Source organism: Lycorma delicatula, chromosome 12, assembly GCF_047948215.1.
Source record: "Lycorma delicatula isolate Av1 chromosome 12, ASM4794821v1, whole genome shotgun sequence".
NCBI classification, from domain to species: Eukaryota; Metazoa; Arthropoda; class Insecta; order Hemiptera; family Fulgoridae; genus Lycorma; species Lycorma delicatula.
The window spans coordinates 3,734,929-3,759,722 of record NC_134466.1 but is presented as its reverse complement, the minus strand read 5'-3'; the positions used below and the strand labels follow the sequence as shown (position 1 = coordinate 3,759,722).

Genomic DNA, 24,794 nt, shown 5'->3' with positions numbered 1-24,794 from the left:
TATATATGCATTGTAGATAACAAATTTACTTCAATAAATTCTTTTTTCTAAACTCCCTCTGAAGAAATTCGAAATCGGGTTTTTTACATTATTCCCCCGTTCCCTTAACGAATTTTGAAAAAATAAATGAATACGATAAAAGTCCTATATAACAAATAATAGAACTAAATTTGAAAAATATCGGTTCGGTTAATCCTTAGATATAAGGCCAAAACCAGTTCGACACATATATGTATATCTATATATATATAGAAATGAATGTTTGTCTCTCTGTATGTCTCTTATGCCTTCCTAAACCGTTCATCCGATAGCGATGAAACTTTGGGGAACAGTTGGACGCACGCTCGCGAAGGTTTCTGAATTAGTTTGGACCCGCTAGGTGGCGCTGGCGTCGAGATATTTAGAAAAATTGTATTTACGGTCCGATTTGCCTCGTATTCAGAATGCGTGTTACTTATACGGAAAGAATTATGTCTGCAAAAAATGAACCCGCTAGATGGCGCTGAGGTTGAGATATTTAGAAAAAATTTATTTACGGACCGATTTGGTTCGTATTCAGAATATTAAGAATATTAGTTACGTGAAAAGAAATATTTTTGCAAAAAACTATACCCGCCGGTGTCGAGATATTTACGAAACAAATAAACAAATATACAAACAGAATATTTTATTCTATATATATATATATATATATACGCGCGGGCAAAAGGGAAAAAGGGGAAAAGGAGGAAAGAGAAAAGGGGAAAATGGGAAAGGGTAAAAAGGAAACTGGGAGAGGGGAGAGGGAGAAGGGTGAAAGGGAAAAGGGGAAGGAGAATAAGTGAAAGGTAAAATTTGTGAAGTTCAGTTTTTAATTTTTTTATCAAATTTTTAATTGTGTTCATTTAAACTCTCCCTCGCACTCTCTCTCTCACTCTGTCTGTCTCTCTCTCTCTCTCTCTCTCTCTCTATATATATATATATATATATATATATATATATGTTTTGGGGTTTTTGGTCTAGATAAACTAGTTGGACATTAAAACGTAAAACTTTCAAAAAAAACCGATTTCCCATTTTTGACACGATCGCTATTATTTTCCTTTTATATAGTTACTAGCAGACCCGGCAATGCTTCGCTATTGCTATATATATATATATATATATATATATATATATATATATATATATATATATATATATAAGAGAGAGAGAGAGAGTTTAAATGAACACAACTGAAAATTTGATAAAAAATTAAAACTGAACTTCACAAATTTTACCTTTCACTTATTCTCCTTCCCCTTTTCCCTTTCCAACTTCTCCCTCGCCCCTCTCCCAGTTTCCTTTTTACCTTTTCCCGTTTTCCATTTTCCCCTTTTTCCCTTTTGCCCGCGCGTAAATCGGTCCATTAGTTTTTTGGTCTTTAGCGGACACACATACGGATATGACTTATATATATATATATATATATATAGAATAAAAAAGTTTGTTTGTATATTTGTTTGTTTCGTAAATATCTCGACACCGGCCCCACCTAGAGGGTATAGTTTTTGCAAAAATATTTATTTTAACCTAACTAATATTCATATTCTGAATATGAACCAAATCGGTTCGTAAATATGATTTTTCTAAATATCTCAAACCCAGCGCCATTTAGTGGGTTAATTTTTTTCAGAGATAATTCCTTCCCTGTAAGTAATACGCATTCTGAATACGAGGCAAATCGGACCGTAAATACAATTTTTCGAAATATCTCGACACCAGCGCCACCTAGAGGGTCCAAACTAATTCAGAAACCTTCCCTGGGATGCGTCCAACCGTTCCCCAAAGTTTCATCGTTATCGGATGAACGGTTTAGGAAGGCATAAGAGACATACAGACAGACAAACATTCATTTTTATATATATAGATTCTAGATATATTCTACGGTAAAGTAAAAATATTAAATGGCTTTTATTTTTTAATTTAATGTGACTTGTCACAGTCACACCCTTTCCATTTAACATTTTTGAGTCAGGATGATACGGTCTTATATTGAAATATACTGAGATTAAAACATTAATAAATTTCATTTTTCCTTGTTTAACTTATCAAAAGTTATTTAAGGTTTATCATATTTTATTAACATTTTTTTAATTTAAATAATACAAAACTAGACACGGTGATAAAAATATCTTTTACCTTTACATATTTTATAGAAAGCGTAAAAATGGATCAAATATTTACAGGCAAGGAGACGGTACAACTTTGTATATGCTAATCAACGCTCCACTTCGAAAAAATCCTTGAAATGTAGTTAATTTTTTATGAAATTGTATAATTAAAACGCTTGATTATGTCTAACTATTAAAATCTACTATAACATTTAAAACTTGTATTCAGGTTCACGGTTTTTATTTATACAGAGTGTTCCACGAAGAAACAAAAAAATTTCAGGACGTGTTATACGAACGAAAAAAATTATAAAAAATAAAAAAAAACAAACTGCCAAAAAAATATATATATAAAAAACGAATATAAATCAAACTAAAAAAAAAAAAGAAAGCAAGTTATGAAAATAAAGGACTATGCAGTATTTAATTAAATAAAATAACGGGTTACCAATTAAATTTCAAAGGGTTTTAATTTTAAAATATAGTTTTTGTATCTTAACTAGAATTCTATACAGAAGAATTGAGAGGAGAGTGGGGGAAGTGTTAGGAGAAGACCAATTTGGTTTCAGGAAAAGTATAGGGACAAGGGAAGCAATTTTAGGCCTCAGATTAATAGTAGAAGGAAGATTAAAGAAAAACAAACCAACGTACTTGGCGTTTATAGACCTAGAAAAGGCATTCGATAACGTAGACTGGAATAAAATGTTCAGCATTTTAAAAAAATTAGGGTTCAAATACAGAGATAGAAGAACAATTGCTAACATGTACAGGAACCAAACAGCAACAGTAGCAATTGAAGAACATAAGAAAGAAGCCATAATAAGAAAGGGAGTCCGACAAGGATGTTCTCTATCTCCGTTACTTTTTAATCTTTACATGGAACTAGCAGTTAATGATGTTAAAGAACGATTTAGATTCGGAGTAACAGTACAAGGTGAAAAGATAAAGATGCTACGATTTGCTGATGATATAGTAATTCTAGCCGAGAATAAAAAGGATTTAGAAGAAACAATGAACGGCATAGATGAAGTCCTACGCAAGAACTATCGCGTGAAAATAAACAAGAACAAAACAAAAGTAATGAAATGTAGTAGAAATAACAAAGATGGACCGCTGAATGTGAAAATAGGAGGAGAAAAGATTATGGAGGTAGAAGAATTTTGTTATTTGGGAAGTAGAATTACTAAAGATGGACGAAGCAGGAGCGATATAAAATGCCGAATAGCACAAGCTAAACGAGCCTTCAGTAAGAAATATAAGTTGTTTACATCAAAAATTAATTTAAACGTCAGGAAAAGATTTTTGAAAGTGTATGTTTGGAGTGTCGCTTTATATGGAAGTGAAACTTGGACGATCGGAGTATCTGAGAAGAAAAGGTTAGAAGCTTTTGAAATGTGGTGCTATAGGAGAATGTTAAAAATCAGATGGGTGGATAAAGTGACAAATGAGGAGGTATTGCGGCAAATAGATGAAGAAAGAAGCATTTGGAAAAATATAGTTAAAAGAAGAGACAGACTTATAGGCCACATACTAAGGCATCCTGGAATAGTCGCTTTAATTTTGGAAGGACATGTAGAAGGGAAAAATTGTGTAGGCAGGCCACGTTTGGAATATGTAAAACAAATTGTTAGGGATGTAGGATGTAGAGGGTATACTGAAATGAAACGACTAGCACTAGATAGGGAATCTTGGAGAGCTGCATCAAACCAGTCAAATGACTGAAGACAAAAAAAAAAAAAGTTTTTGTATTGTATAAATAGCAGGCGTTTAAAATTTTCTGATTAATTTCTCACAGGTTTTTTATTATAGCTCTTTAATCTGAAGCAGGGATCTTTAATATATGTCAATTACTATTCAGAGCCCCCTTCTGACTAGATTTAAATATTTTCATTGAAGGACAACATTTTCTCATCGATGTACGACCTGGTGAGAACCTAATCATTAGAGAATCTTAAATGCCTGCTGTTTTTACAACATGAAAAATATATTTAAACAAAATAAAACGTCTGAGAGTAGATGGGTCACTTATTTTTTTATTTAATTAAGTACTGCATAACGATTTTAGTCCTTTATTTTTATAAGATTTAGAAATCAACTCGTGGACTGCAAAACTTACCCTGGAGCAGACATTGATAGCGACCATAATTTGGTGATAATGAAATGTAGATTGGGGTTTAAAAACCTGAAGAAAAGGTGTCAGATGAATCGGTGGAATTTAGAGAAGCTTGAGGAAGAGGAGGTAAAGAAGATTTTTGAGGAGGACATCGCAAGAGGTCTGAGTAAAAAAGATAAGATAGAAAATGTAGAAGAAGAATGGGAGAATGTTAAAAAGGAAATTCTTAAATCAGCAGAAGCAAACTTAGGCGGAATAAAGAGAACTGGTAGGTACCTTGGGTTTCAGACGATATATTGCAGCTGATGGATGAACGTAGAAAATATAAGAATGCTAGTGATGAAGAAAGTAAAAGGAACTATCGGCAATTAAGAAATGCTATAAACAGGAAGTGCAAACTGGCGAAAGAAGAGTGGATTAAAGAAAAGTGTTCAGAAGTGGAAAGAGAAATGAACATTGGTAAAATAGACGGAGCATACAGGAAAGTTAAGGAAAATTTTGGGGAACATAAATTAAAATCTAATAATGTGTTAAACAAAGATGGTACACCTATATATAATACGAAAGGTAAAGTCGATAGATGGGTGGAATATATTGAAGAGTTATACGGAGGAAATGAATTAGAAAATGGTTTTATAGAGGAAGAAGAGGAAGTTGAGGAGGATGAAATGGGAGAAACAATACTGAGATCTGAATTTAATAGAGCATTAAAAGATTTAAATGGCAGAAAGGCTCCTGGAATAGACGGAATACCTGTAGAATTACTGCGCAGTGCAGGGGAGGAGGCGATTGATAGATTATACAAACTGGTGTGTAATATTTATGAAAAAGGGGAATTTCCGTCAGACTTCAAAAAAAGTGTTATAGTAATGATACCAAAGAAATCAGGGGCAGATAAATGTGAAGAATACAGAACAATTAGTTTAACTAGTCACGCATCAAAAATCTTAACTAGAATTCTATACAGAAGAATTGAGAGGAGAGTGGAGGAAGTGTTAGGAGAAGACCGATTTGGTTTCAGGAAAAGTATAGGGACAAGGGAAGCAATTTTAGGCCTCAGATTAATAGTAGAAGGAAGATTAAAGAAAAACAAACCAACATACGTGGCGTTTATAGACCTAGAAAAGGCATTCGATAAAGTAGACTGGAATAAAATGTTCAGCATTTTAAAAAAATTAGGGTTCAAGTACAGAGATAGAAGAACAATTGCTAACATGTACAGGAACCAAACAGCAACAGTAGCAATTGAAGAACATAAGAAAGAAGCCAAAATAAGAAAGGGAGTCCGACAAGGATGTTCCCTATCTCCGTTACTTTTTAATCTTTACATGGAACTAGCAGTTAATGATGTTAAAGAACAATTTAGATTCGGAGTAACAGTACAAGGTGAAAAGATAAAGACGCTACGATTTGCTGATGATATAGTAATTCTAGCCGAGAATAAAAAGGATTTAGAAGAAACAATGAACGGCATAGATGAAGTCCTACGCAAGAACTATCGCGTGAAAATAAACAAGAACAAAACAAAAGTAATGAAATGTAGTAGAAATAACAAAGATGGACCACTGAATGTGAAAATAGGAGGAGAAAAGATTATGGAGGTAGAAGAATTTTGTTATTTGGGAAGTAGAATTACTAAAGATGGACGAAGCAGGAGCGATATAAAATGCCGAATAGCACAAGCTAAACGAGCCTTCAGTAAGAAATATAAGTTGTTTACATCAAAAATTAATTTAAACGTCAGGAAAAGATTTTTGAAAGTGTATGTTTGGAGTGTCGCTTTATATGGAAGTGAAACTTGGACAATCGGATTATCTGAGAAGAAAAGGTTAGAAGCTTTTGAAATGTGGTGCTATAGGAGAATGTTAAAAATCAGATGGGTGGATAAAGTGACAAATGAGGAGGTATTGCGACAAATAGATGAAGAAAGAAGCATTTGGAAAAATATAGTTAAAAGAAGAGACAGACTTATAGGCCACATACTAAGGCATCCTGGAATAGTCGCTTTAATTTTGGAAGGACAGGTAGAAGGGAAAAATTGTGTAGGCAGGCCATCCTTGGAATATGTAAAACAAATTGTTAGGGATGTAGGTTGTAGAGGGTATACTGAAATGAAACGACTAGCACTAGATAGGGAATCTTGGAGAGCTGCATCAAACCAGTCAAATGACTGAAGACAAAAAAAAAAAAAAAAAATTTTATAACTTGTTTTCTTTCTTTCTTTCCTGTTTAGCCTCCGGTAACTACCGTTTAGATAATTCTTCAGAGGATGAATGAGGATGATATGTATGAGTGTAAATGAAGTGTAGCCTTGTACATTCTCAGTTCGACCATTCCTGAGATGTGTGGTTAATTGAAACCCAACCGCCAAAGAACACCGGTATCCACGATCTAGTATTCAAATCCATGTAAAAATAACTGGATTTACTAGGACTTGAACGCTGTAACTCTCGACTTCCAAATCAGCTGATTTGGGAAGACGCGTTACCCACTAGATAACTTGTTTTCTTATATTTTTTTTAGTTCACTTTATTTATTTATTTTTTGGCAGTCTAATTTTTATAATTGTTTTTATTATTTATTACTTTTTAATGATAATCGACAAAAATTCACGAATTGAAAATTTACGGATACGAGGTGTGCGAGTAAAGTAATGAGACTGACTTTTTACTTACCAAAATTTTATTTTTTTCAAACAACAATATTATTCTCTTCAAAGTAGTTCTCTTGGGCAGCTAAACACCGGCGGAGTCGGTGTTCCAACTCCTGGTAGCAGCGCTGGAAGGCTTCAACCGGTAGGGCTATTAACTTGTCCATCACGGTCTTTTGAATGTTCTCCAGAGTTCCAAAATGACGTCCATTTAAGACACGTTTCAATTTCGGGAAAAGGAAAAAGTCACAAGGACTCAAATCAGATGAATAGGGGGAATGAGGAACCGTAGGAATACATTTTGAGGTAAAAAATTCCCTGATGGAAATGGCCGTGTGACACGGGGCATTGTCATAATGAAGCATCCGCTTGTCTGCAATATCTGGTCTCACGCGAATCGCTCTTTTCCTGAGCCTTTCAAGGACACCTTTGTAAAACACTTGGTCGATAGTTTGTCCTGGAGGAACAAATTCTTTACGCACGATACCCCTACTCAAAAAAGCAAATCGGCAGGGTTATGATCATTGATTTGCTCATTCGACATTTTTTAGGTCGAGGAGATGACGGAGTGTGCCGCTCTTCGCTTTGCCGCTTTGTTTCAGGATCGTACTCAAATATCCAGGATGCATCACCTGTGATCATACGATTGAAGAATTCTTAGTCATTGTGAATCCTCTCAAGAAGATCAACGCACACGTTTCTTCGATTGTCCTTCTGTTCCGTCGTGAGGTTTTACGGCACCGATTTCACACAAACCTTTCGCATCATTTCCAAATCGTCTGTCAAAATTTGATGTAACGTGAAAGCGTTTAAATTTAACCGTTCACTCATCATCCTTATTGTTAAATGACGGTCTGATCTCACAAGAACCCTCACACGCTCAACGTTTTCGTCAGATTTTGAAGTCGAAAGTCTTCTTGAGCGAGGTAGATCTTCAACGGGTTCTCGGCCTTCCAAAAATTATTTGTGCCGGCTGAAAAACTTGTGCTCTTGATAAGCAATATTCCCCGTAGGCCTGTTTCAACTTTTCAAAGGTCACACTCGCGGATTCCCCAAGTTTAACCCAAAACTTGATCGCACAACGTCGCTCTAAATTCCGATGCTCCATTTTCGCAACACAACTTCACTAATGGCGCTGTCAAAAATAATGTATTGGCTGAACGGAGTTGAGCTTGTGGAACGGATGAACAAACCGGTCTATCACAGACCGGTAGACACAACGTTGCCAGATCGCTGGAGTAAAAATGGAATTAATCGATATTTACTAATCGATATTTATTAGTCATCTATTAGGATTTGAGGTTTTATTTTCACTGTTTTCAGCAATTGCAATAATTATGTGAAAACGGTTCAGCATTATTAAAAAAAAAATATATGATTTCAGTGTTCACATAAAATTATCAAAATATACAGGTTTCAAAACGATAAAAAAGTTGAATATTAATTCTAAATAAATATAAAGCCATGAATAAATAATATATATGACTACGCCAGCGCCACGTAGCGGGTCCATTTTTTGCGAAAATATTTAGTTTCACGCAACTAATATACATTCTGAATATCAGCCAAATCGGACGATAAATACAGATTGATTTTTTAGTCCTGTTACCCAATTGTTAATGTCTGGTAATTTTTTTCTAAGAAAGGGAAATTTTGTTTTGTGACACGAAGTTGGTTTCAACCGGTACGGCAGTGTGAGTTGATTCTCCTTGAGCTGTGTTAACTTTTGTGCCGTTTCCGGTCGTGTTACGAACAGAATGTCTTTTACCATAGAACAACGAGTTTTCATTCTTGAAAAATATTTTGCTACGAAATCGTAAGCGAGTGTAAAAGAATTGTTTCAAATTAGATTTGTCGGTGTTCCTCCGCCAGAAAAAATGTCAATTTCTAGGCTAGCAAACCGATTTCGAGAGATAGCTAGTGTTTGCGACAGAAAACGTAGCGGTCGACCGACTCGTTTGACAGATGACGTTTTAGAGAATATGAAAACAAGATCGCTCGATTCTCCACGGAAAAGTTAACGAAAACTTTCCACGCAAGTCCGTTTGTCATATTCGAGTGTTCAGAAAGCCGCTAAAAAATTGAAATCGTATCCGTATCGCGTACGTTTAGTCCAAGAGCTTCAGCCTCCAGATTTAAACAAGCGATTGCAATATTGCCTTCGGTTTAGGTCTCTCGTAAACGATAACGGAATCGAATTTTTGAACACAGTCTTCTTTAGCGATGAAGCTCGGATCCATCTCGACGATTATGGGAACAGTCAAAACTGTCGAATTTTGGCGGTTGAAAATCCTAACGCTTTACAAGACAAATCTTTGCATCCTGAAAAAATTGGTGTGTAGTGTGCGATATCTCGGCATCGTATAGTCGGACCCGTATTCTTCGAACAGATCGGTGAAGTACACAGGAATATTGTGCGCCAATTTGTGTCCCTCCTGGAACCTCAAGAACGGTATTGCTGGGTTCACCAAGACGGCGCTACATATCTCACGTCTCAAGAAACCGTGGGTTTTCTGCAAGAGTTCTTTGATGATCGAATGCAAGTGCTTATAGCCTCCGAGGTCCTCAGACCTCGCATCTCCTGACTACTTTTTGTGGGGCTATATTAAGTTCGAAACCTTCAAAAACAATCCTCACGCTATTGATGAACTTATACAGATTTAATCGCGAATATTTTCGATGCGACTCTTACAAAGGATTCTGCTAATATACTGAAAAGAGTCCGTGCGTGTATAACCGCAAGGGGTGGGCATTTTAAGCATATTGTTTTTTCAATTATGTAAGTAGTAGCTTTTTATTAAATCTCTTTTGAAAGTAACATATACATTTTTTATTCCACTTAAATTTCCATTTCTTAAATTACATTTAAAATTGGGTAACGGGACTAAAAAATCACTGTACTATTATTCGAAATATCACGACCCCAGCTGGTCGTAATATTTCGAATATCACGACCAACCACCAAATTGTTATAATTGTAGAATAAAAGTTTTATCAATTTATTTCTGTTTTATTTATTCTTTTTTTAATAAAACTAGTATAATCTCTTGTAAACTAATACTTTTACTTTTTTCTTTATTAAACTGATGGGAATTAAAAAAATTGTTTCTTCTTCAGTACTTTTATTTACATAGAGCATTTATATTAAAACAAGTTGTAGTATATTTTCTTTTAAATTTTATTATTTCAAGTATACATTAGAAAGTTTTTGTACGCTACCTAGTACTATCAACTACTGCTACCTACCGGCACGATTTGTAAACGGGTTAGGAGAAAAAAATCACGGTTAGAAGAACAAATATTTCACATTTTCAAATTAAAAACCGTGAAATTACGAATATCATCACATTTTTATAGAAAAAAACCTACATTCATTAAAAACATTTATTTCTGCGATGATATGTAGCTTTTCATCAAAATTATTATTTAACAATTATTTTTTTAGGTTTCACGTAATTTGTAGAGAATTTGATTTAACTAGAATTTATATAATTAAACTCGGCTAAACACGAAGAAAAAAAGTTTAAGAAATTTGATTTTTATTTATTTAAACAAAACATGATAAATATATTGTACTATATTAAACCGAAACAAGAATTATTTTTACTTTCTCGTCTAGATAGCGCTACAACAGAGTTGTATCTAGAGAGAAAAGTATTGTAATCGGTCCAATTTGGATCGATTGGCGATGGGGTACCAACGTAATATCTCGACAACCGCTCGTCCGATTTTCACGATTCAAACGGCGGTATGTATCAGCAGCTCGAGCGCTAGCTGTATAACAGATCGAAATGTGTGGTTAATTGAATCCCAACCACCAAAGTATACAGCTATCTAGTATTAGTATTATAGTGTTCAGTATTCATATCCGTAAAAAAGGAACCTAATTTTATTATGATTGGAACCTGAGAACTTTCGACTTAATCGGCTGTTAAATAACTGATTTGAGACGTCGAGTTAACCGCTAGACCTGTTTAATGGACATTTTGTATTTTATAATTTTAATTTGATCTTTTTTAAGCGTTAATAATAATAAAAGCGTACCCGGAAAAGTTATATAAACTTTTTACAGGCTTTTTAAAATAAATATTTCATTCTAGCTTTTAAAGTTTAAATGGATAAAGTTGGTTAATTTGTTTTTAAATTATTTAATTTCACATACACTTTAAAAAGATCGGTCTTTAAAATTTAAATAGCCGTAAAGTTTAATATTTTGCTCATGTATTCGTTTAATTAATAGATAAAAAATATACATTTTCATTTTAATTTAATATAATATTAATTTTTTTTTTATTCTGCTTTTTAGCCGACTACATCGGTAAAGGATGCAAGGCACAGGATCCTAATTTAAATGAATGTGTTGTAAAAAAAGGACAAGAAGCGATAAAAACAATTACTGGAGGTAAGGTAAATTAAAATTAATTTATTTTTGTTAATTCTATTTTCTCTTTTTTTTTATACGCCTTAAACTTCATAAAATATAAATTTTAATTATATTTTCCGTTATTTCGTGCACATTATTATACTGATTTACACGTAAAAATCAACCTGGATGAATCAAGGGAAACTATAATTAAATACTTGATTAGAGCAGCATAAACAAATACCTAATTATTTAAAATACCAATGCATTAACAATAATAAAATAAATATATTAAATAAACTACAATACAGAAGGCATTAATGAAAATTATTTGACGTATTTACAGTATGAAAGTAAATTTAATTTAATTTACAGTAAATGACATATTATTTACGAAAGTAATGAAATGTAGTAGAAATAATGAAGATGGACCACTGAGTGTGAAAATAGGAAGAGAAAAGATTACGGAGGTAGAAGAATTTTGTTATTTGGGAAGTAGAATTGCTAAAGATGGACGAAGCAGGAGCGATATAAAATGTCGAATGGCACAGGCGAAACGAGCCTTCAGTCAGAAATATTATTTCTTTACATCAAAAATTAATTTTACCGTCAGGAAAAGATTTTTGAAAGTATACGTTTGGAGTGTCGTTTTATATGGAAGTGAAACTTGGACGATCGGAGTATCTGAGAAGAAAAGATTAGAAGCTTTTGAAATGCGGTGCTATAGGAGAATGTTAAAAATCATATGGGTGGATAAAGTGACAAATGAAGAGGTATTACGGAAAATAGATGAAGAAAGAAGCATTTGGAAAAATATAGTTAAAAGAAGAGACAGACTTATAGGCCATATATTAACACATCCTGGAATAGTCGCTTTAATATTGGAGGGATAGGTAGACGGAAAAAAATGTGTAGGCAGGCAACGTTTGGAATATGTAAAACAAATTGTTAGGGATGTAGGATGTAAGGGGTATACCGAAATGAAACGACTAGCACTAGATAGGGAATCTTGGAGAGCTGCATCAAACCAGTCAAATGACTGAAGACAAAAAAAAAAAAAAAAAAAAATGTTTGGAGCGTCGCTTTATATGGAAGTGGAACTTGGACGATCGGAGTATCTGAGAAGAAAAGATTAGAAGCTTTTGAAATGCGGTGCTATAGGAGAATGTTAAAAATCAGATGGGTGGATAAAGTGACAAATGAAGAGGTATTACGGAAAATAGATGAAGAAAGAAGCATTTGGAAAAATATAGTTAAAAGAAGAGACAGACTTATAGGCCATATATTAACACATCCTGGAATAGTCGCTTTAATATTGGAGGGATAGGTAGACGGAAAAAAATGTGTAGGCAGGCAACGTTTGGAATATGTAAAACAAATTGTTAGGGATGTAGGATGTAAGGGGTATACCGAAATGAAACGACTAGCACTAGATAGGGAATCTTGGAGAGCTGCATCAAACCAGTCAAATGACTGAAGACAAAAAAAAAAAAAAAAAAAAAATGTTTGGAGCGTCGCTTTATATGGAAGTGAAACTTGGACGATCGGAGTATCTGAGAAGAAAAGATTAGAAGCTTTTGAAATGCTGTGTTACAGGAGAATGTTAAAAATCAGACGGTTGGATAAAGTGACAAATGAAGAGGTATTGCGGCAAATAGATGAAGAAAGAAGCATTTGGAAAAATATAGTTAAAAGAAGAGACAGATTTATAGGCCACATACTAAGGCATCCTGGAATAGTCGCTTTAATATTGGAAGGACAGATAGAAGGGAAAAATTGTGTAGGCAGGCCACGTTTGGAATATGTAAAACAAATTGTTAGGGATGTAGGATGTAGGGGGTATACCGAAATGAAACGACTAGCACTAGATAGGGAATCTTGGAGAGCTGCATCAAACCAGTCAAATGACTAAAAACAAAAAAAAAACAGTAAAAAGAAAGATTTTTGAAGAATATATCTAAATCCAAAAAAATTACAATTTTTAAACCCTACGGTAAGAGTCTCGCAGTTATCATTTCTTCCACTCAAAAAACCAAAATTTCTGTAATATAAATAAAACTGTTTTTTAACAAAACGATACTGATAACAAAAAAGATAAGACACTACATTTCTATTATCAAAATCTGTTATTAATTTAGAATTTTCTTTAAAAAAAATACATTTAAATATATGTAATACACAATAATAGTTAATAAACAATCTTTAAGCGTTCCATATAATAAGCAAAAATAATAAAAAATTGTTACAAAACTCTTGCCGGTCCGATTTCATTTATTAAACAACAAATAATCATAATAATTGTATTATTTCTGTAAATGTGATATGTATTACATATAAATGAAAACTGGCCAGACATTTTTGTTTTTTGAGCGCAAGAAATATCTTTTTTTTCTTTTTTCTTTTTTACCAACATTTTTTAAACACAACAAGGTGGTACCGGTAACCACCTTGCCTCAGTCGTTCCCGTGTGTCGCGGCGTAGACTGCCCACCCTGTCATCATTCTCTTCTGGAGTCCCCATCGAGATCTCTCCTGGATCATAAGAGCATCCCGAGATCCTCTTCTGGACAACCGAGATTCCTCTCACCTGCAAGGTTACCCTTCTCATTCCTACCCTATTTGGGTAAGAAAGAAATGACATCTGCGAGATACACTGTACGGTTTACAATTTCATTGTAGTTTTTTATGGATATCACTGCGTTTTGTTAGATTATTCTTTTATTTTTTTATGAATTACCGATTGTTATCTTGTGGATTTATTATTAAAATTTATTGCCTTTCTAGAACAAATAAATTGAATTTCACGACCAATTTTTTTGTTAATAATCATATCATTCACTTCATGCCATATTTTTCCTTTTTTAATAAAACTAGTACAGGGTCCGGCATATAAATCTGACGATTTTGTAGTAATTGTTATGTTGGCACCACTGTCAATGAGAAGGCGGGAGTATTGTACATCGACAGGTCTATTCCTGCAATTTCAGTAGCCTGTATGTCGTGGTCGGCTGAACAACGAGCGTTTGTGATGGAAGCCTATTTTAAAATTAATGACTCGGTTATTGTAACACAGCGTTTATTTCGCAAACGTTTCAATTTAAATCGACACGCGTCTGTTCCTAGTAGGAATACGATATTGTTGCGGGTGAAGAATTTTAAGAACACTGTCTGCTTTAAAAATGAAACCGAAAGGACGAAAACGGACTGTGAGAACGCCTGAAAACATTAACGCTGTAAGGTTATCTGTTACGCGGTCTCCACGACGTTTAGCAACGAGACATGCTGCTGCGCTAGCCGTTTGGGATCGAAGTGTACGACGAATTGTTCACGCCGACCTGAGATTCCATCCGTATAAGACGATGTTAGTGCGGCGACTTAATGCAAACGATCGGGCGTCTCGCAAAATAGCTTGCGAGCTCATCCTCGAAAATTTCCACCAGGATACCGTTATTCTTTTAAGCGACGAGGCGCTTTTCCATCCGTCAGGATTTGTGAATAAATAAAATTACCGTTATTGGGCTTCGCATAATCCACGGAAAATTCTTGAAAAACCACTTCACAGTCTATATGTTACAGTGCGTTGTGCGGTTTCAAAGTTCGGCATAATCGGCCCGTATTTTTTTGAGGAGGTAAATCGCAGAGTAACAGTAACATCTCATCGATACGTAAACATATCGAACGAATTTCTGCGACCGAAACCGAATGATTTTCAAGGACGTGAAATTTGGTTTCAACAGTATACCTTTCAGATAATACTTCAGAGGATGATATGTATGAGTGTAAATGAAGTGTATTCTTGTACAGTCTCAGTTCGACCGTTCCTTAGATGTGTAGTTAATTGAAACCCGACCGCCAAAGAACACCGGTATCCACGATCTAGTATTCAAATCCGTATAAAAGTAACTGTCTTTACTAGGACTTGAACATTGAAACTCTCGACTTCCAAATCAGTTGATTTGGGAAGACGCGTTTACTACTAGACCAACCCGGTGGATTATTTTTCTGTCTACTAGAAACTTGTAAATTCTATTTTCACACCTCTTAAACAAGTTTTGATTGCATCAACGATATTTTTGTCCAGAAAATACTCATATCCAGCTCTTAATCTGTCATAGATGATTAAGAAATTCAATTACAAAGTTCTAACAAGAAACAAATAACTCTCTCTCTGATTTGGTCCGCTTTCGGGAGCGAAATCGATGCCTTCACCATCCTATATCGCAGCTTCATCACAGAGTTCCTAACGCAATCTGTTTTTATCCTGAAAATAAATTGCTCAACTAACTGGAGATCCATGCGGAAAAGCCTACCTTGGCAAAGTAAACGCCGAAGCGGGTTCATAGCCACCCGAGTTACTACTTTATCTACGTATTAGAGAATCAAACTCTTTCATTCGGCCGGCGTTTACCTATTAAAAGTAATCTTAATGTGTTCTGTTATTTTATCCGTTATTAATTAAAAGGTTTTTATTTTATCGTATAATGAAATCTAATTATAAATATAAAAATTAATGTTTATTTAATTGTCCTTGAAATTAATTACTATTAATTATTTTTTTAATGTTTTTATGATCGCAAAAAATGTTATCTATTATATAATTAATCTTTATTAATAAAAATACATTTGCTAAATAATTAACGGAGTCATGTAAAGTCGTCCTTGAAAAATGTTTACTCCTATTATATATAAATAAAGGATGGAAATAATATTTCGCTTTATGTTTGCAGATGTTTACAAAATCTTCAATGATAATTAAAAACACTTAATAATGCGCAGTATCAGTTTACTCCTTTCGTTAACAATTAATTTTTAATATTAAAAAACGCTGTGTTCTTTGAGCTAAATTTGCATGCAATAAATGTCTATATTATTTTTTTTTTTTTGTCTTCAGTCATTTGACTGGTTTGATGCAGCTCTCCAAGATTCCCTATCTAGTGCTAGTCGTTTCATTTCAGTATACACTCTACATCCTACATCCCCAACAATTTGTTTTACATACTCCAAACGTGGCCTGCCTACACAATTTTTCCCTTCTACCTGTCCTTCCAATATTAAAGCGACTATTCCAGGATGCTTTAGTATGTGGCCTATAACTCTGTCTCTTCTTTTAACTATATTTTTCCAAATGCTTCTTTCTTCATCTATTTGCCGCAATACCTCTTCATTTGTCACTTTATCCACCCATCTGATTTTTAATATTCTTCTATAGCACCCCATTTCAAAAGCTTCTAATCTTTTCTTCGCAGATACTCCGATCGTCCAAGTTTCACTTCCATATAAAGCGACACTCCAAACATACACTTTCAAAAATCTTTTCCTGACATTTAAATTCATTTTTGATGTAAACAAATTATATTTCTTACTGAAGGCTCGTTTAGCTTGTGCTATTCGGCATTTTATATCGCTCCTGCTTCGTCCATCTTTAGTAATTTTACTTCCCAAATAACAAAATTCTTCTACCTCCATAATCTTTTCTCCTCCTATTTTCACATTCAGCGGTCCATCTTTGTTATTTCTACTACATTTCATTACTTTTGTTTTGTTCTTGTTTATTTTCACGCGATAGTTCTTGCGTAGGACTTCATCTATGCCGTTCATTGTTTCTCCTAAATCCTTTTTACTCTCGGCTAGAATTACTATATCATCAGCAAATCGTAGCATCTTTATCTTTTCACCTTGTACTGTTACTCCGAATCTAAATTGTTCTTTAACATCATTAACTGCTAGTTCCATGTAAAGATTAAAAAGTAACGGAGATAGAGAACATCCTTGTCGGACTCCCTTTCTTATTAGGGCTTCTTTCTTATGTTCTTCAATTGCTATTGTTGCTGTTTGGTTCCTGTACATGTTAGCAATTGTTCTTCTATCTCTGTATTTGAACCCTAATTTTTTTAAAATGCTGAACATTTTATTCCAGTCTACGTTATCGAAAGCCTTTTCTAGGTCTATAAACGCCAAGTATGTCGGTTTGTTTTTCTTTAATCTTCCTTCTACTATTAATCTGAGGCCTAAAATTGCTAAAATTGCTATATTAATTATTCAATTTATAAATACTCCATTAGGATAATAAATATAATTACAGATTAAATTAAAATTCAGAAGGCGTTAATGAAAATGATTTAAGCGTGTATTTTTAAACTAAATGCAGAAAATACAGTTTTTTTTTTAATTTTTAAATTTGTATATTTAAAAATTCTTCGCCTGTTTTACTAAAAGAAAATTTTTAAATATTACTTTGAATAAATTGATCGAACGTTTTTTTTTGATGTTTCTGTGTTAACGGGGGAACCGATTTTTAAATTTTTCGTATATTTACATGACTACCCAAAAATGGGTATAATGTATTTAGGGTGTGTATATATGTACGAGGTGTTTGAGAAAAGTAATGAGACTGATTTATTACTTAGCAAAGTTTTTATTTTTTTCAAACAACAATATTATTCCATTCAAAGTAGTTCCCTTGGGCAGCTATACACCGCCGGAGTCGTTCTTCCCACTCCTGGTAGCAACGCTGGAAGGCTTCAACTAGTAGAGCTTTTAATCGGTCGGTCACAATCTTTTAAATATTCTCCAGAGTTCCAAAATGACATCCTTTTAAGACACTTTTCAATTTCGGGAAAAGGAAAAAGTCACAAGGATTCAAATCAGATGAATAGAGCGGTTGAGGAACCGTAAGAATGCATTTTCAGGTCAAAAATTCCCTGATGGAAATGGCCGTGTGACACGGGGCATTGTCATGATGAAGCATCCGCTTGTCTGCAATGTCTGGTCTCACGAGAATCACTTTTTTCCTGAGCCTTTCAAGGACACCTTTGTAAAAAACTTGGTTGACAGTTTGTCCTGGAGGAACAAATTCTTTGTGCACGATACCCCTTACTGTCAAAAAAGCAAATCGGCACGGTTTTTATCTTTGATTTGCTCATTCGACATTTTTTCGGTCGAGGCGATGACGGAGTGTTCCACTCTTCGCTTTGCCGCTTTGTTTCAGGATCGTCCTCAAATATCCAGGATTCATCACCTGCTGAGATCACACGATTGAAGAATTCTTGGTCGTTTTCGATCCTCTCATGAAGATCAACGCACACGTTTCTTCGATTGTCCTTCTGTTCCGTCGTGAGGTTTTTCGGCACCGATTTCACATGACCAAATCGTCTGTCAAAATTTGATGTACGGTGAAAGCGTTTAAATTGAACCGTTCGCTCATCATCCTTATTGTTAAACGACGGTCTGATCTCATATGAACCCTTACACGCTCAACGTTTTCGTCAGATTGTTTCCCATAGGCCTTTTTCAACTTTTCAATGGTCACACTCGCGGATCCCCCAAGTTTAACACAAAACTTGATTGTACAACGTCGCTCTAAATTCAGATGCTCCATTTTCGTAACGCACAACAAAAACACAACTGCACTGATGGCGGTGTTAATAATAATGTGTTGGCTTAACGGAGTTGATACTCGTACTGAACGTGTGGAAGAGATGAACAAACCAGTCTAGCACAGACCGGTAGACACAGCGTTGCCAGATCGCTCGCAGTGTTACCAATCTCATTACTTTTCTCACACACCTCATAGTGGAGATTTGCCGGTTGAAGCACAAACTTTAATGAATTGAATTAATAAACTATGAATTGTGAGTCTTTATGTTACCTGGATGTAAACTGAATGATTCGAATCAATCGACTGAATAATATTACAAAAATAATAGAATTAAATTTACGTTAAATAAAATAAAATAATATTAAAAACTTTAAAAAAATCTTCTTTAACAAAAATTGCTGTTTAATAATAATGAGGTTCTAGTGGAGATTGCGTATGAGGTCACACCAATCACTGGTAACAAACGGGATGCCCCTGTAGCGCTGTTTTGGGAGGTGCGATGGATTGTTCTTATTATATCTCTTCAAACAACGTCCGATTTTCATAACTCAAATTGAGTATTTGCTAATACAATACAAAATCACGATGGAACTTAACCAGAACAGAAATTAAAGGATTTACTCAGAAATGGACTTTTTTATAAGATTGCTCAAAAAGAAATATAATGTATTTAGAGTATGTGTATGTTTGTTCCAACATAGCAGTTCAACTGCTGAACCGATTTAGATTATAATCCCAGTTGGAATCCTTACATCACTGTGCTGATATTATGTAATGTTGGTATCTATTACATAAATAAATTATCGGGAGTGTCGTAGGCTTTGTATATATATGTTTAAATAAATCTAAAAAAAAAAGTATACTAGCATATACAAATACTACATAGAAAATTGTCACCCGTATGCTCTTTAATTATCCTACATTAGTAATTATTCTATATTAAAGGGCAATGTTTGTCAGTCGTGTTTTTTAATTTTTAATATTTATCTTATTAACATTAATTAGTTCTGTGCTGAAGAACTATTGTTACACAATTATAGTATTTAGTTTAAATATCACTTTTTTTTTATTAATAAGTTATGTATAATTTGTACATTTAATGTTAATTATACGAGATTAGCGATCGTTAGGTTAGGTAATGTAACTAACAATTCCGTGTACTGAGGTTTTGTGGTTTGATTTCACTCTTTAATTACGATATTTTATGTTGAAATTAGGCCTCAGATTAATAGTAGAAGGAAGATTAAAGAAAAACAAACCGACATACTTGGCGTTTATAGACCTAGAAAAGGCATTCGATAACGTAGACTGGAATAAAATGTTCAGCATTTTAAAAAAATTAGGGTTCAAATACAGAGATAGAAGAACAATCGCTAACATGTACAGGAACCAAACAGCAACAGTAACAATTGAAGAACATAAGAAAGAAGCCATAATAAGAAAGGGAGTCCGACAAGGATGTTCCCTATCTCCGTTACTTTTTAATCTTTACATGGAACTAGCAGTTAATGATGTTAAAGAACAATTTAGATTCGGAGTAACAGTACAAGGTGAAAAGATAAAGATGCTACGATTTGCCGATGATATAGTAATTGTAGCCGAGAGTAAAAAGGATTTAGAAGAAACAATGAACGGCATAGATGAAGTCCTACGCAAGAACTATCGCGTGAAAATAAACAAGAAGAAAACAAAAGTAATGAAATGTAGTAGAAATAACAAAGATGGACCGCTGAATGTGAAAATAGGAGGAGAAAAGATTATGGAGGTAGAAGAATTTTGTTATTTGGGAAGTAGAATTACTAAAGATGGACGAAGCAGGAGCGATATAAAATGCCGAATAGCACAAGCTAAACGAGCCTTCAATAAGAAATATAATTTGTTTACATCAAAAATTAATTTAAATGTCAGGAAAAGATTTTTGAAAGTGTATGTTTGGAGTGTCGCTTTACATGGAAGTGAAACTTGGACGATCGGAGTATCTGAGAAGAAAAGATTAGAAGCTTTTGAAATGCGGTGCTATAGGAGAATGTTAAAAATCAGACAGGTGGATAAAGCGACAAATGAAGAGGTGTTGCGGCAAGTAGATGAAGAAAGAAGCATTTGGAAAAAATATAGTTAAAAGAAGAGACAGTCTTATAGGCCACATACTAAGGCATCCTGGAATAGTTGCTTTAATATTGGAAGGACAGGTAGAAGGGAAAAATTGTGTAAGCAGGCCACGTTTGGAATATGTAAAACAAATTGTTAGGGATGTAGGATGTAGAGGGTATACTGAAATGAAACGACTAGCACTAGATAGGGAATCTTGGAGAGCTGCATCAAACCAGTCAAATGACTGATGAAAAAAAAAATGTAGCAATTTCAACGTAATCTTACGCTTGTTTCGCTCACTAATCTCATCTAATTAACATTAAATAGAGAAACTAGATACAACTTATTAATAAGAAAAGTAATATTTAAACTAAATACAATCATTAAATATACAAAATACCAACAGAAAATAGCGAAAATCGAGTGGCTCTCCGTTAACACAGAAGTACCGATTTTTTTAATTGTACGGTAATTTATTAAAGCGTAATAAAGCCCTTTGTCGTTAAGTTGAACTGTTATATTGCTGATCCTCGGAGTACGGGTCGAGAGAGAGTAGCTGGTTGGTGGTCTCGGGACTTGACTGTGATAAAGCAGGTCGTGGGCCGACTCAGGAGAGCCGCACAGCGTGCGCGTGATCTTGACCGGCGCGAGGCCTTGTTTGCGGAGTATCGTCAGAAAAGGAACGAGTATTTTCATATGATTAGGACTTCTAAGCGAGATTCCTGGCGCTCTTTTGTTCAACAGCAGGGAAATAAAGACCCTTGGGGGTGTTGTTTATCGTGTACTTGGTCACAAGCGGAAAAAGGACATCGGCTCTCTCGACCCAAGACGGCGTTGTAGTCGAGAAAGATCGTGTTCTATCTCTTCTGATGGACGATCTGCTCCCCGATGATACCGAGGTTGGTGAGACCTCGTATCACCGGAGAGTTCGAGCGGCGGTTGTGGATTTCACTACAGACTCTGTGTCTTTGGAGATTGCTGAGGCGGAAGTCCGCCAAATAATCTGTAGCCAAGCTAGGAATAAAGCTCCCGGATATGATGGTATTACGGTGGAGCTCCTAGTTCGCACCTTGCCTGTAATTCTTGTCCCGTTGACTAGGGTGTTCAATAGGTGTTTATTTGCCGGGTATTTCCCGGCTTGCTGGAAGCGTGGAATTTTGAAGTTGTTATTCAAAGGTGGCGACAAGGACCCCACCATCAGTTCTTCTTACCGTCCTCTGACGCTTTAGCTTTAGAGAAGGTACTGTACGTCCGAATTAATAGTAGGTTGACTTCTAATCACATGCTGATGGACGACCAGTATGGCTTTAGTCCTGGCAAGAGTACGGAGGACGCGATTCTTAGGGTCCTGGATCTGGCTTCAGGCAGCGAGTGCAAATATATACTCTGTGTCTTCTTGGACAAATCCGGGGCATTTAATAACTTGTGGTGGCCCTCTGCCTTGTTTCAATTGCAGAAGCGTGGTTGCACGCAGGATGAAATTAGGACTCTCTCGAGTTATTTCAGCGAAAGAACTGTTGTCCTTCGTGACGGCAGTTCGCAACTAGGAAAGACCCTGTCAAAAGGATGTCCACAGGGCAGTGTATCAGGTCCACTCGTCTGGACCATCGAGTTTGATTCTCTCATGCGGCTACGTTTGCCCGGTGGCTGTCGCGTTGTGGCTTATGCCGACGATGGACTGCTGCTGGTTGAGGGTGGCTCGCGTGTTGAGATCGAGCTCAGAGCGGCACAGGCATGTAGGGTTTTGCGGTTGTGGAGTCTTCAGCATAACATGGTTTTCAGTGCGGAGAAAACCACTCTGATGTTTTTGAAGGGTCGTCTAGCTCGCCATCCGCGGGTTGTGATGGACGGTCGTTCAATTAGATATGTCACCCTTCAGAAATATCTGGGTGTTATCCTTGATGAGAGGCTTCTCTTCAAGGAGCACCTTCAGTATGTGGCGAAGAAGGCAGTTGATGCTTTCTTCGGCGTCCGTAGAATAGTCCATCCCGATTGGGGGTTGAATTTCCGTACCGTGCGGATTCTTTATAAAGGTTTTTGCGAGGCCATTATGTTGTACGCTGCGCCCGTCTGGGCTCATCGTATGCGGTTCCAATGTTATAGGGACATTCTATTAAGAGCCCAGCGTCTTCTTTTATTAGCGGTTGTCGGCGGTTACAGAACTGTCTCGCGAGAGGCAGTAACTGTGATCGCAGGCATCAAACCTGTGGATATTTCGGCTACGGAACGTAGCCAGCGGTATGTTGCAAAGAAGGGAGGCCTTCTTACTTCAGAGCGTATGCGTGAGATCGAAGACCAAGGTTTTCACTCTTGGCAAGATAGGTGGAACGATTCTTCAACAGTTCGTTATACGCACGGTATATTCCCCAACGTTAGAGAGTTGCGAGCGGTTAACTGGGTATCCCCCAATCGGCACACGACGCAGTTCCTCTCCGGTCATGGTGCCTTTAGGGATTAATTGGCCGGGTTTAGGTCGGTCGATTCCGGCTTCTGTCCGGACTGTAGGGTCGATGATACCGTGGACCATGTCCTACACGTATGTCCCCGGTACGAACCTGAGCGTACCAGAGTTACTAGGGAACTCGAGAGAGTAAACTCTGTTTTTGATCTACGAGTCAACCGGAGGACTCGTAGAGAGCGGACAATAATTGCTGGCTTCCTTCGCTTCCTCGCCCTGAGCAGGACTGCCGAAGGAATTTAGTAGGTGATAGGAACTTGGGTGGCTAGGGACCGCTTGGGCAGTTGACTGGCCGAAGGTAGGCGCTTAAGGCAGCGTGCCTCGGTTAGAACTATTTGGTGTTTTTTGTTGGAATAAAGCTGTCGGCGGAGTTGCGGCCGCTGCCAACGGGCATGGTTATCCTTGTCCCGTGGTGGGGGGGGGGGGGGGTTTGTTGCGGTCGCGCTTCGACGAGGGCATTTTGTGAGCTAACGACACTGTCGGCGGGGCGTCTCTGGGTGCCGTTTCGGTGGTATGCAGCGGCGTTTCGACGGCGGTTTACGAAAGATGGTGAATGTCACGCGGGACTCCGCGATGGAGCTGTGTGGGAGTAGGCGTTTATTCTCCTCTCCCGGGCAGACCGGAGCGGAGTCAGTTAGGAAACTCATTTCGAGTAATAAGCGGGGTTCTTAAGGGAACAAGGTCTAAATTTCGCTGTGTTAAACTTTAGTGGGAAAGTTTTGTTATAGCGGTAGTTTGCTCGGATCTGAGACATTCGATAATCAGCTCAATAAAGTTACTGCTAGGCGCGGGGTCTTCATTCCGCGGTTAGGCTTCTAGCTTAGTTCCTGAGGGCGACGTGGTAGCTGCAGGTGTCCGTTGTCTTCTTTCTGAAGGCGTAAACCTAAAATCTACTATCGGAGTGAATTTTACCGATGCAGATGTCCCTCGGGGTATCTGCATCGGTGGCATCTCTGCGGGGCCTGAACTGAAAGCCGTGGTGCGCAATCAGTTTGAGGGCGAGAAGATGTCCTCCATTAAAGCCACTACTGGATAGGAACGGAGGGGGTGGTGTAGCGACCGGACACGCTATCTTCTCTCCTCGGGGGGGAATCGAGATGTTATATTGCTGATTTACACGAAAAACTTTGGTTTCATAGAGACGGATATTACCATTTTTTATTGAATAAGTTACTACTATTCCTTTTAGCAAAAAGTTTACATTGGTTAATATAAACTTATAGGTACTAGGCAGCCGATTTTTGTATATAAATGTAATAGATTTATAATTGTAAATTTGAAATGTAATAAATTACATTTCAAATTGTGTTGTGCAACAAAGTAAATTAAGTATTGTTCTTACAACCAAATAAATTTTTTTATAAATTATTTCTTGTTTTAAATTGATTATAGGTAAACATATTTTATTTTCTAGAATATCTTTCTGGATTAAAATAATTTTTTACAGTAACACAGTAGACCTTGTTTCATCGATTACGGATCTCACTTTACTAATTAAAGTTTTTCAACAGATATATAATAATTATTTTTCAACAGATGATTTTCTTTTCTGTTATTTAACTTTATTTAGTAAATAGTATTGAATTCTTCCGTGTATTATCTTATAATCT

At 36.0% G+C, this 24,794-nt stretch overlaps 1 protein-coding gene across 1 annotated transcript in view; it reads left to right on the top strand.

Annotated features, from left to right (window-relative positions):
* The window catches only part of LOC142333020 (protein takeout-like), a 73,624-nt gene that overhangs the window by 11,558 nt on the left and 37,272 nt on the right, over nt 1-24,794 (top strand). Inside the window, exon 2 of the mRNA XM_075379796.1 lies at nt 11,202-11,297. Coding sequence (XP_075235911.1) covers nt 11,202-11,297 — 96 coding nt within the window. The remainder of the gene's footprint in view (nt 1-11,201; nt 11,298-24,794) is intronic.